Source organism: Leptodactylus fuscus, chromosome 9 (assembly GCF_031893055.1).
Source record: "Leptodactylus fuscus isolate aLepFus1 chromosome 9, aLepFus1.hap2, whole genome shotgun sequence".
Lineage (NCBI taxonomy): Eukaryota > Metazoa > Chordata > Amphibia > Anura > Leptodactylidae > Leptodactylus > Leptodactylus fuscus.
The window spans coordinates 35,859,042-35,873,389 of record NC_134273.1 but is presented as its reverse complement, the minus strand read 5'-3'; the positions used below and the strand labels follow the sequence as shown (position 1 = coordinate 35,873,389).

General features: G+C 45.8%; 1 protein-coding gene across 1 annotated transcript in view; it reads left to right on the top strand.

Moving 5' to 3' along the window:
• Positions 1-1,585: 1,585 nt before the first annotated feature.
• SYN2 (synapsin II) overlaps positions 1,586-14,348 on the top strand; it is a 208,267-nt gene continuing 195,504 nt past the window's right edge. Inside the window, exon 1 of the mRNA XM_075286943.1 lies at positions 1,586-2,190. Coding sequence (XP_075143044.1) covers positions 1,907-2,190 — 284 coding nt within the window. The 5' untranslated portion in view covers positions 1,586-1,906. The remainder of the gene's footprint in view (positions 2,191-14,348) is intronic.

Here is a 14,348-nt window from a genome sequence, read left to right as displayed (position 1 = left end):
TGGGGGGGTGGAACAGCATGACACTGGGGCAGAGACGGGGGACATGAAACTGTGGGCAGATGAAGGAGGAGTACGTGATGAAACTGGGGACAGAGATGGAGGGGGGACATGAAACTGGGGGCAGAGGAAGGATGTATATGAAACTGGGGGAGAGATGAAGGGGGGGCATATAATTTACAGGTGACTGTAGGAGGATTATACTGTGTGGGAACACATGATAAATGAATGAGAATGGGCGGAGTCAACATAAAAGTGGGTGGAGCCAAATTTGCCGTACACATTTTGCCCCTCTTTCTACTCTTTAAAAATTGGGAGGTATAGCGTTGGTGACGCCACACTCCTGCGTGACGTCACTTGCTTCATCTGCGACGCACAGTGTCTCGACTCCCCCGCCTCCTTTACAAGGGGGGCCACTGAGGCTCTGTCGCCCAAGGGCCCATAAAAACCTGGAGCCGGCCCTGTATCCTGGTGTTGGAAAAGACCCGAACATAGACTCGGGTGCTTTTCCCCTAAAACAGCTGCATAAATGCAGAACGCCTGCAACCAGTTGTGACTTTTTCTTATCCTCATCACCTTTTTCATCCTTTCTTTCTGATTTAACTAACATTTCTTTTGCTGAAGGAAGTAATGACATGATATCTATATATTCAAGTTTCCAAATCCGCTCTTTCACTGTCAATGACAGATGGATAGCAAGCGGCGATAATTCGCATGTCATAGCTTCCTTGACACTAGTTTCTGAAACACCTAAACCTTTTTCGATCACAGGATTAACAGAAATAGGACTGAAAGTGTTAACACTGGGAGGTTTAACCCATGCCGCCCCAGCAACAGACTGAACTACTGGTGAACTACTGGTGAAATCATTAACCAAACGAAATAGTTCATTAATAAAGTCAGACTTAACATGGATGTTCTCACCCGATGTTGCCACCTCCTGGGGCCGTCCAGGGGATGTTTGAAGTACTAGCTGTCTCTCCATCACACCTGCGCTGGGCTGGATCGAAAGCTGCAGTAGAAAGAGAAGAGGTGGCAGGGTCCTCGCAGAGCAGCAGATGGGAGGGGTCTGCAGGATACTGCATCCCTGGGATAGAGCTCCTCTCTTGCTCCAACATCTGAGAACCCTGGTAAGAGCACTCAGTGAGGCAAGGGTTAACATGCAGCTGGTGTGAAGCACTGACTCCTTCTCTCTCCTTCCCCCACTGCGCTCACGCTGGCTCCTCTGGACTTGCCGGCTCACAGATGAAGCTGGTGGTCTCAGCATCCCCGGCACTCCGGCTACTCCTCTCGGCATCCAGCCTCCGGCCACGGGCACTCGCTGAACTCCGCCTCCTACAGACATCAGGAGGAGGAGTGTAGGCTGAACGGCTTCTTCGGCTCCACTTCGCTGGCATAGGAGGATCGCAGGCAACTAACTCCGGCAGTCCTCCTCCTGCTGTCAGCTGGGAAAGTCCCTGGGCTGCGCTGCTCTGAGCTCCCCTGTCTTCAGGCTGAGCGAGGCATTGCTTCAGTCACTCCTCGCCGCCCGCTGTCTCTGCCTTTTCATTGAGTCGCCTCAGCAGGTCCTCCATCGCAGTCTTCCTCACATCCATCCATCAGTGCACACCCATCTGCCAGATCCCCCCTCCTCCATGCAGGGAGCATCCTCCCAGGCTCCGGGCATCCCTCCTCTGCACACTGCACATCTGGGCAGCCTCCCAAGTACCGGGCAGCCATAGTCGGGGCACCGAGCATCCTCTAGGGGGCGGAAGGTTGTGATCACTGCGGACCCAGCGGCTCCTCCTCCCCGTGTCTGACAGCCCCCAGCCCCGGCAGTCAGTGCAGGAGGTGGCAGCGGTGTCCTTACTACCGACTCCCCGGCACGTCTCTCCTCAGTCCCCGTTGAACCCCTTCCCTCGGCTCCGTCATGAACTTCCTCCGCCGCCGACTGTCGGACAGCAGCTTCATTGCCAACCTCCCCAATGGCTACATGACCGACCTGCAGCGTCCTGAGCCCCCCCAGCCACCCCCACCCACCGGGCCGGACAGGAGCAGACAGAGCGGGGCACAGGTGGCCGGGGGCTTCTTCTCCTCCATCACTAACGTGGTCAAACAGACGGCGGCCTCTGCGGGTCTGGGGGAGCAGAGTACAGGGGGCCCCGGGAGAAGGTCCCGTATCCTTCTGGTCATAGATGACCCCCACACCGACTGGTGAGTCCTGGCTATTATACGGTATTCTCCATACACTAGGGGCCCCTGCATGCTCCTTATAGGGGCCCCCACAAATGTGATCCCCACACTGGCTGGTGAGTCCTGCCTATTATACAGTATTCTCAATACACTAGGGGCCCCTGCATGCTCCTTATAGGGGACCCTACAAATGTGACCCCCACACTGGCTGGTGAGTCCTGGCTATTATACGGTATTCCCCATACGCTAGGGGCCCCTGCATGCTCCTTATAGGGGCCCCCACAAATGTGACCCCCACACCAACTGGTAAGTCCTGGCTATTATACGGTATTCCCCATACACTAGGGGCCCCTGCATGCTCCATTTTGCAATGTATAAGATATATAAATGATATGTTAACTATAAATCATATAGGCGAAGGGGCTCCTATATAATTTAACCATAGATTCCCCCAGTAAAATCTATGCAAATAATATGCAAATTACTGGACTGTGGCCCCTGCATATATTGCTTAGAGGGCTCCAATAAATATAAGCTAATGCATAAGGTGTGTACCCTAAACTGCAATATACTCCACATAGATAGGGGGTCACTGTATATTGTTAGCCGTAAGGTCCCCAGCACTGCTTTCCAGCCACATATATGCATTCATGGGCTGTGGGCCCCTATATATACTGCTTAAAGGGCCACATAAAATTCAAGCTTGTGAATTGGTATATAGTGGTATGTATATACCCTGTATAATGTTAGCTGTAGAGCCCCCAACACTACATCCCAGTAGATGACAAATTCCTGGATTGGGGGCCCCTGCTTAAAGGGGCTCTGACAATCACAAGACTGTATACCTTTAGCCAGATGTATAAATTATATCCAACTGTATTATATTCCACATAGACTGGGGGGGTGGGGTGGGACAAAATGTATGGAAATCATGTTGAAATTCCTTTATGTGTCACATATACAGAGGAGCCCCCAGTATATTAACCATGGGGTCCCCAACATAATATATGTCAATTATTGTTTCATATTTCATGTTTCCGGGGATCCCATATACTGAGTAGAGCGTTCCCATATAATGAGTGCACACTGTATATGTCTGTGCCCAGTCACTGCTATACAGTATATTATAGGTCACTGATGTATACATGTACATAGATATACTATATATACTGTCTCTGGAGCTCCCATATAACGAGTGCACACTGTATATGTCTGTGCCCAGTCACTGCTATACAGTATATCATAGGTCACTGATGTATACATGTAGATAGATATATTGTATATACTGTGACATTGCTAAGGTAACTGTTGCATTATGGCGAGTACATAGTGTATATAGTGTGTTATATGTGATACGCTGACAGACACCATACATAGAGATGTCACGTGGGTTCACACAGGAGATTTTGTGGTATTTTGACGCAGCAGTCAGATGGGAATTCATGGCCGAGCGCTCACATGTTGCTTTATCTACTGCTGGGATTTTGTAGAGCTTTGCTATGGTTGTTACAAGTGCAGATGTGTCTAATGTGGCGTTTTGTGGCCTTCAGGGGGACACGGACTAGATTTGGTCACATGACCAGCCACATTCTAATGTCTACCTGGTTATATGACATAGGATGTTCATTGGGGTACATTGCCATGTCTATTCCTGTTCATTAGACCATGCATGCTTTGTGTGTATTGATCCTATATGATACATGTTCTGTATCTAATGATGTTTTTGCTGACTGACTAGTCACATGATGCATGGGGTAGTCACGTGAATGACGCCATGTTTTGTCCTATTCAGCCAATCTATGCACTACATCAGATACATCCACCTGACTATGCAAAGACAGGGCGGTCTAGTATACTGGTTTCAGAAAGATGTGTGATGCCTAGTACAAGATTGGATGGTCCTCTTTTTATATGTAAAGAAATAGTTTGATTAAATATCAGAAAAACAACAACCTAAGACGTAAAAATTTGTAAATTTCAGAACATATGTAAGGCAATGTTCACATGTGTCAGAGGTTCCATTAGGGATTTTCTGTCATAGATGGGCACAAATGTGGGGCATTTTTGTCGTATAGCCTTTTCTTGCGCCAAAGAAGCACCATATTGTTTACAAAAGTGGGAAGAGAGGGGCTGAATGCAAGACAGGACGAAGCGTGTACATCCCAGCCCGGCAAATACTATAACCCACGTCAGAAAGCTGGTGTGAGTTATACCTAAAATCTATGACAATTCCTGACTGGCATAGATTTCTGGCATACAGGATTAGGCCTGAATTATTAAGAGGCCGAAGTCTCTTAAAGGGGTTATGCCACGAAAAGTATTTACCCCTAAGACAGGGGTCTGCAACCCTTGGCGCACATGCCAGGAGTGGCACGTGAGGCTTATTTCCCTGACACGGGCAGCCCAAGTCTTCGCTGAAATTAAACAGCTATTATTATACTGTGGGGTCTCTTCAGACCCCAGAGTATAAGGGCTCGTTCACACGGGGCGGATTTTGGCGCTGAATCCACGTTAGAATCCGCACCCTCACAATGGAGGTCTATGTAGACCGCTAGCTTACTTTTTTCCATGACTGGCATGTTGCCGCTCACGGAAAAAAGAAGTGAGCTGCCCATTTTTTTATGCGGATTCTGCGGCTGATTCAGCCCCAGCGTCCTCCTCGCGGCAGCACCCTCCGGACTAGGCCCATTCATTTGGACCTATTCCGGAGTGGGAAGCCGCATCACAATCAGGACCAAAATCCACCAATCTATGCCCCGTGTGAACTAGCCCTAATAAGCAGAGTCCCAGGGGAGGTGACAAACATAAATAATAATGTTACTCACCTTCCCGGCACTCCGGAGCTGCTCCGTTCTTTTCAGCCCTTCTGCCCGAGGTAAAAGACTGCTCATAGGGCTGCAGGAGTCATGCTAACGTCATTAGGCATACGTGACCCCTGAGACCCAATCGGTGGTCGCTAACTTCAGACAGAAGTCCCAAAGAGAACAGATTGTCTCTGGAGCGCAGGGAAGGTGAGTAACATTATTTTTTATGTTTCATCACCTCCCCTGGGGCTCCGCTTTTTATAATGTGGAGTCTGAAGAGACACCACAGTATAATAATAGCTAGTGAAGGTCAAAAATTGGAATATTATTAAATTTGGATTATTATACTATATTAAGAGGTCACTATGGGACATAATACTGTTTACAGAGGCCTCTCTAGAACATAATACAGTGTGCTGGGACTGCTGTGGGACATAATACAGTGTGCAGGGGCTGCTGTGGGACATAATACAGTGTGCAGGGGTCGCTGTGCGACATAATACTGTGTACAGAGGCCGCTCTAGAGCATAATACAGTGTGCAGGGGCTGCTATGGGACATTATTCTGTAAGGTGTGTTTTTGCATCCAGATACATAGTGTGTTTCCACCATAAGGATGCTGCCATACGGTGCTCCTGGACACATACATGTACCACTGATTGGGGCTGCATATGGACTTTCATTGCTTCTAATGGAAAAGAACAGCTGCGTCTCAGGAAATAGCAGTAAGCGCATGTGTCCTATAGCATATGGTGGAAGCATTTCTGTGTTATGGTTTGTGGTATATGACTTTAGTATAGTGGTCGTGAGCCTTACAATTATTGACCGACACATTGAGGACCTCATCTGTGATTTTTTTTTCATTTAAGTCGGCAAAAAAGATTGCCTAACCCTGCTCTAAGAGGATAAATACCTGATTGGTGGGGGTCTGACTGCTGAGACCACCACTGATCCCAAGAACAGAGGGTTCTTTCTCCCTGTGCCAGACTCAATGTAGGCATGACAGGTGGTAGACGCGCTCTCATTGAAATTAATGGGAGTGCCGTCCACGATCAGCCACACATATATTCAGCCTGGCTGCGGTCAGCGGAGAGAAGACCTCACCTTCTTTGCTTGTGGCGTAACCCTTTTAAAAAATCAGACATGTCCTGCGATAATTGGGGACTCAATTTAGACTTCTGTAGAGAACGCCAGAAATACTCATTGAATATTAATTCAATGTTTTAACATAGTCAGCCTACGAACGAAGTGGCAAAATATTGCCCAAATACTGCCATTCTGTGCCTCAGCAACTCAACAACACTGTGGGGAACAATACCATACAGTGCACACTCAACAGTGCCATTCACCAAAATCACTACAGGGCGGCTGTGCGTACCTCATGGAGTAGTGAACGCACAGACACTCTGCCATGTGAAGGCACAGACACTCTGCCATGTTGCTGCTCTAGCAGTCCCATGATGATGCTCCATTCAGACAGGGGTGCAAGGGACTCCTTTAAAGAATACAACAGCTAACACTATTACATAACCTAGACAACCCTCTCACCCATGGTGGTAGAGGCTTGTGAATGGTGGAGGCTTCAAGTTCCCTAACCCTAATACATTTATGTAGTATTCTTCATGATGAGTTACATGGTAGATGGCGGTCACCAATGCTTTGTCATCATTGTAGTACTTGAGGGAACAAGCAACATGTGGGATTGTTATATAGAAAGAAATGTAAGCTTATGACAGGAGCCATATATCACATACAGAAAAATCCCATGTAATTGGTCAAACTCCATATGAGACGTCTGCAGAAGATCTGTAAATTTCAGCAAGGGGAAGAAAGCACTGGGCGGCCAATTATAGTGAATGATATAAAGTACACCGAGCCGAAATCTGAAAGATACCCTTAAAGGATTCAACAAATCTGTGCCCTCTATGCAGTTCCCAGGTCAGAGTTAAAGGACTTCATCTCCATGCTCAATGTATCCAATGGGATGCTGAGGCTGAAGCAGGATGCTGAAAGAATAAGCGCCCTGCTCGATTTCATCGCAAATTCTGTAGCGGATTCAATGAGTAAAAGCTACATTGGAAGCCAGAGAGGCGGAAAGTGGAGATGAATCTGAGGTGGAAGTCCAACCCAAATCCTGTTCACTTTCTGTCGTAACCCAGGGAGGTGAGGAAAATACAATTAGAAGCAAAACTCTCGTGCCTGGGTCCTTTATTTGGCCTCAGGTTCCCTGTAACATCCTGTAGCAGCAATGGCTCGGCTGGAAGTGACGCTGCTCAGGTGACTACTGTGGCTAATCACTGGGTTCAGCGGTCATGTGTTGGGTACTGATGATGTCACTGCTAATACGTCGCTGGTACCTAACATGTGACCGATGAGGCCGGTGATTGGCTGCAATGGTCACCTGAACCGTTTCACTTCCAGCCCAGCTAGTGCCAGTAGAGGATGGAAAGGGGCACCTGACACCTGAATGGAGGACAGGGGGTAGGTAAGTATCATTCCTTTACCCCACCTCCAGCCTGCTGTTGGAGTAAGAAGGGCCACATGTATTAAGAGGTGCATGTTTTTGTGAGAGGTGCAACCACAGACTATCTTCGTTGCTTTGATGAATATCATACCACATTTTTCCAGTAAGTATTTTCCATAGAGTATTTAGGAAGTGTTTTCTGGTGTGTATTGATCCTTGTAGGGGGTGTTACCTTTTAACCTTGTCTATGTATAAAGGACATGGTAGTGTGTGTATATGTATATCTACTCGGCAACTGTACACTGGAGAAAGGGATTTTCACACTGAAACTCGTTGTTGTTTGTGGACGCCAATAAAGACAGAAAATCTTTTGCGACCTTAGTGAGCGCTGACTTTTTTTCCTATTAGAGAGCATTCCTCTGTTTGGGATTGTTCCTCTGTCGATATTTTCTGAAGGCCCCAAGTTCATTGTGACTGTGTTGGTATTCCAGCAGCTGTGATACCCTATACCATGATTCCTGTTTGCATAGGTGCTTGTGACCTATCTCACAATCCAAGGTGAGAGGCCACCTACTATCAGAATAGTGTAATACAATATCTACAGTATTACAGTATTACGCTTCGCACTTCTCACTGCTGTTTTTCTTCTGTCACATAGGACATCTGTCTTACAAATGCCCTATGGGGACACTATGGGGTCAGAGAGAAAGGGTATGGGAAAGTATAGGCATAATTTTAGATATGAAAGATAGGCTCTTCTACATGAAATTATATTCTGTAGGAAATATACTGAGGGTAAGACCAGACACAGCAAATCTACAAACAATCCTGAGGGAAATCTACTAGACAAGCTAGACTCATTCAGATTCTGTGTGGATTAGGTCTGGGTTGCTGCTGTGGATTCTGAAGCAGAATGAGAAAAGGAGAAAAAAGGTATTGAAATGTAACTTTCAACAGATCCACAGATCACCCACGTCCAGATCCACAGGTCACTCATGTCCATATGCACACGTCACCCACATTCAGATTTAAATGTCACCCTTTCACACGTCACCCAAGCTCAGATCCACAGGTCTCCAACATCCAAATTTACAGGTCACCTATGTCTATATTGACAGGTCACACATGTCCATATTCACAGATCACACATGTCCATATTCACAGGTCACACATGTCCATATTCACAGGTCAACAATTTCCATATTCACAGGACATTCATGTCCATATAGGTCACCCACGTTCAAAGGTTACCCACGTTCATATTCATAGTTCATCCATGTCCAAATCCATAAGTCACCCATATCCAGATCCACAGGTCATCCACATCCATATTCACAGTTCACCTACAAATCCCAGCTCACCCATGTCCATATCCACAAGTCACCCATGTCCAAATTCACAGGTCACCCATGTCCATCTTCAAAGGTCACCCAAACCCAGATGCACAGGTTACCCACATCCATATTCACAGGTCAACCATGTCCATAATCTCAGGGCACCCACATACATATCCACAGGTCATCCATGTCAATAATCTCTGGTCTCACTTGTCCAAATCCACAGGTCACCCTTGTCCATAGTCCCAGCTCTCTCATATTCTATATCTACAGATCACCCACGTGCATATCCACAGGCCACTCACATCCAAAATCCAAATTTTTCATCCTGCTCAGGTCTCACTGGGAAAACTCCACAGCAAATCCATGTATGTTTCTGCGATAGAATTGACGTTGCAGATATAAAACCAGAGGTCAATTTCCATGCAGAAAACTTCCATGTGATGTGGTTGTCACTCTCATAATCTCAAGTCCCTTGTTTACTACTATTCTCTAGCATTACAGTGAAGGAAATAATGATGTGATCCCACTGACAAAGACATGAACAGTCTATAATTTTTTAAGGGTAGGTTAATTTTAACAGTGAGAGATAAAATATTAAAAATAGAATCCAGAAAATCAGATTGTATAAATTTTATAAATGTATTTGTATTTTGTATAGAGAAATATGTATTTGATCCCTCTGGCAAACAAGACTTAATACTTAGTGGCAAAACCCTTGTTGGCACGCACAGCAGTCAGATAGTTTTGGAGTTGATGATGAGGTTTGTTCACATGTAAGGAGGAATTTTGGTCCACTCCTCTTTGCAGATCATCTCTAAATCATTAAGATTTGAAGGCTGTCACTTGGCAAGTTGGAGCTTCAGCTCTCTCCATAAGTTTTCTATGGGATTAAGGTCTGGAGACTGGCTAGGCCACTCCATGACCTTATTGTGCTTCTTTTTGAGCCACTTCTTTGTTGCCTTGGCTGTATGTTTTGGGACATTGTCCTGCTGGAAGACCCACCCACGACCCATGTTTAATGTCCTGGCGGAAGGAAGGAGGTTGTCACTCAGGATTTTATGATACATGGCTCCATCCATTCTCCCATTGATGCAGTGAAGTAGCCCTGTGTCCTTAGCAGAGAAAAACCCCAGAACATAATGTTTCCACCTCCATTCTTGACAGTGGGGGCAGTGTTCTTTGGGTCATAGACAGCATTACGTTTCCTCCAAACATGGCGAGTTGAGTTAATGCCAAAGAGCTCAATTTTTGTCTCATCTGACCAATCTGGATGATTCTGAAAGTGATTTAACATTTTGAGTACAGTATCCTATATATAGCAAGTGACATATATGGTATATACAGTACACAGTCCAGTCACATTAATGTGACCACCTGTCAAAATCCAGAATAACCACCTTTGGCAGAGCGGACCGCTGCGAGACGTGCAGGAAGAGAGGGGATGTTGTGATGATTTTCACTGGGATGTTGAGCCATGCCGACTCCCGTGCCGTGTCCAGCTGCGCTAGGTTACGCGGTTGAGCATTCATGGCACAAACAACCCGATCGAGGTGGTCCCACAGATTCTCGATTGGGTTCAAGTCCGGGGAATTTGCTGGCCAAGGGAGTACGGTCAACTCATCCTGGTGCTCCTCCAACCACGCACGTACACTGCGAGCTTTATGACATGTCCTGCTGGTAGATGTCATCATCCTGAGGAAAAACAATTCGCATGTAGGGGTGAACATGGTCCACAAGGATAGATGCATACTTGTGTTGATCCCTTTGCCTTCCACAATGATGAGTGCACCCAGTTGGCTGATGACACAGGCCTTCTGCGATTGGTTATTTAACGTTGACATTAAAAGTAGGCGGTGGTCACATTAATATGACTGGATTGTGTAGGAGAGGGTAATTCTACTAACAGTAGAGTTTATAAGCCTGTGATGTCAGGCATATTGGATATAATTCTTATATATGCTCGGTGTTAAGGTGTACATACAGAAGAGTGTACACGCTCCAGGTCTTTACATATGAGCTCCAGGTCTTTACATATGATAATGAAGATTGTGAATGGTAGTGCAGGGATTCCTTCATAGCATTGATGGCGATCTGACACCACGGACCAGTAATAACAAAATGCTCATATAGGGTCACTTACACACCGTGATTATCTCAGCCGAAATTAAAGAGATCAGACCCCACAATCCCTCCCATAACATGTCACACATTTGCTCTCTACATTTGATCTAAAACAGATGTGAAGAATCCATCAGATCTTGTTTGCCCTGATAAACTGCATTGCTCCCCTGACGAGGTATCGTGCCACCCACATGCCTCATATTGCTCTTCTCTACGTCATAAATCTAATTTCCAGTCTGAATTCAGCTCTATTGATTTTCTGTCCTTGTGATGATGAGTGCAAGCGCATTGGATCTGCAGGTAACCATGAAGAGTATGGGCACAGGCAGATTTTGCTTTCCACAACATATTATTTAAAAATACCGGTAATCATATTTTTTGTAACATTATTACTACGGCTTCACCACTGTATTGCGTTTTTGTGAGTACATATGTATCAAAGTGATGTTTGGTTAGATGTAGCAGAGTTGAATAATTGGGGCATCCTAAAACCGGCATAGAGGGATGATATTGTGACATTTGGCAAACAGCCCTTTCTTGCGCCAAGCTTGCACCACAACTCTCGTACTACGCTTTGCTCGCTACATTGTGCGAATGTGGGCGGTGGAGCTAGCCACGCGGGCTGGCTCAAGAATGGCTAGCCCTGATACATTCATTACAGTATATCGACTCAAAAGACCTGTCTGGGAGCCAAAAGAAAGAACTGCAAAACTTTGCCAGACAACATCCCAAATCTCACATTCCTAGTATCCAAGGGGAGGAAATAAAAATGAGTACAACTGGATATTTTCTGAAGTCATCCTTACTGAATACAGCAGTTCTGCTCGAATACAAACACTCATTTGCAGAATGGCTCTGTGATATTCTTGGCCGCGGCCATATTCATCAGGCCGAGGCGTATGGTAGGGATGCATTTATCTCTTATTGTGTTGAAATCTGCTCCAAATCTAAAGCAGACACATTTCCCTTCCCTCTGCTGACACTTCTGATTCTGCAGCTTGAGGTGCAAAGTGTCATAGTCCTAAGGTCAATTCTCACTAGGATAGACCCTGGTGTCATTAAGGAATCTGTAGGGTACTCTTATAACACTTCTCGTCAATGAAACTAACTTTACTGTCCTCTCAATGCAGATGACATATGGTATTGGGCAGCTCCTCTAGGTTTTTGATGCCAGGAGGGGTCATTTGCACGCAGTGGTTTCCATTAAGTCTGGCAGTTTTATTATTCTTCTTGGCACTGGTGACTTCCATAGACCTATCATAGCGTAAGGGAAATCCTCCAGTTACTGCCTGGAGGGCTTCATCCCTTCTCCATTCTATTGTAAGAGGATGTTTATAATGATCAATGGGGAGCCGGTGGTGGGAAACATAGGGGTGTCCATTTCCCTTTGCCAGTGTAGAGGTGGCCATGCAGACTTTGTTACTCTCCATTACAATCTGTTGAGAGATGAGGAAGTTTTGTATTGGAAATCCATTGTGTATGCCATAAAAGTTATTTGTTCGAAACCCTCTTTATGCAATGCGCTCTTCCTAAATAATAGTAATATTCTAAAAAATATTGCTAAATACTACCATGGTGGATCAAAGTGGACCCTTGTCCAAGTTAGCGCTCCTTCTCCTTACCTGTGGTCATGGTACCTACAGTATTTGGATATACCGAGGTGGTTGGAGAAGGGATTGTGAAGATGGAGGAGCTCCCTAAATAGTTATCTGTGAGCAGTCTTTTCAGTCCATACACTTCTAAAAGTTGTTCACTAAATGCTTGTACTACTAACAGCAATGCCTATTGATTCACTTCATTGACATGTACACTTGGCCGGTCCTATGAATGGGGAGATTGGAGTAAGCCACATTTAGACACCTCTGGCTGCAGGTTATTTCCACTAAGAACAAAATGTTGAAATCCAATTGCTGATCCTCATCTACCCGACATCAGCCATTACCAGGGGGTTGGGACACTCATGTGTATGTTAGATAGTCAGTCATTGTATATACACAGCCCAGTCATATTAATGTGACCACCGCCTACTTTTGACGTCAACGTTAAATAACCAATCACAGAAGGCACGTGTCATCAGCCATCTGGGTGGACTCATCATTGTGGAAGGCTCGATGGATCAACACAAGTATGCATCTATCCTTGCGGACCATGTTCACCCCTACATGCGAATTGTTTTTCCTCGTGATGATGGCATCTAACAGCAGGACAATGTGACGTGTCATAAAGCTTGCAGTGTACGTGCGTTCTTCGAGGAGCACCAGGTTGAGTTTACCGTACGCCCTTGGTCAGAAATTTCCCTGGACTTGAACCCAATCGAAAATCTGTGGGACCACCTCGATCGGGTTGTTCGCGCTATGGATGCTCAACTGCGTAACCTAGCGCAGCTGGCCATGGCAGTGAACATCATCCCAGTGAACATAATCACAACATCCCCTCTCTTCCTGCACATCTCGCAGCGGTCCGCTCTGCCAAAGGTGGTTATTCTGGATTTTGAGAGATGGTGACATTAATGTGAATGGACTGTATACCAGCACACATATGTATACTATACTTTGCACATTCCTGGAACACCCCTAAAATACTGTCCTAGCCGATCAGCACAGTTCCCTTACAATTTGCAGTCTTGCAAAGGTCAGTGTGCCCTGCCAATCCATTACTATATTACTGGCATCCTATATGCAGGCTGCCACCAGACAGTCCAGGCCAGATTTATCAATGTAATGACACTAGTTCTCAGACCTAATTGCATTGGGAAAAATGTCATGAACACCATATTTATCAAGCTCCGCTGCCTCTATTTATGACAGTGACAACATTCTCCTATTTATCAGGAAGAAGATGGGATGGCTGTTACGCCAAGTGACGGGTATCATAGACTTGTGCAGGGAGGACTGGCTGCAGCTGGGATTCAGCTCCATAGTAATGTAGTATTGTATACATGCACATACACAAGAAAGCACTTATACTGTGAAAGCTGCAGGTACGTGACTGGCAGGTCAATTCCAGGCACCTACTTGATAAGATTGAGCTTTCTGCTGCTACCGCGTCTACATGTCATGATTTATAGGTGTCCGCTGAGTGATGCCGCTTACTTCTCATGCATGCAAGCAGCACACATATTGATCACTGAATTGCTTGCAACAATATACCACCAGGAGCTATACAGGATAAAGGAAGGCACCTATATAAAGCAGCTATAGATTTATGACTTACTGGGGCAGATTTATTAAGACTGACATTTTATTCACCAGTCTTGATAAAGGCCCCGTCCCTGGTACCCGTCCACATTTGCAGAAAATGGCGAGCGAGGTGCCAAACAGATGATGTGGCCTATCTTTGGTGCAAGAGAAGGACAATATTATCGCACAGAAAACTGTCAATTCCCCACATTGTATCCTGCAAAAGAGGTGCAATGATAAGAGCTCCAGGGACATAAGAATCCATGAGGTGT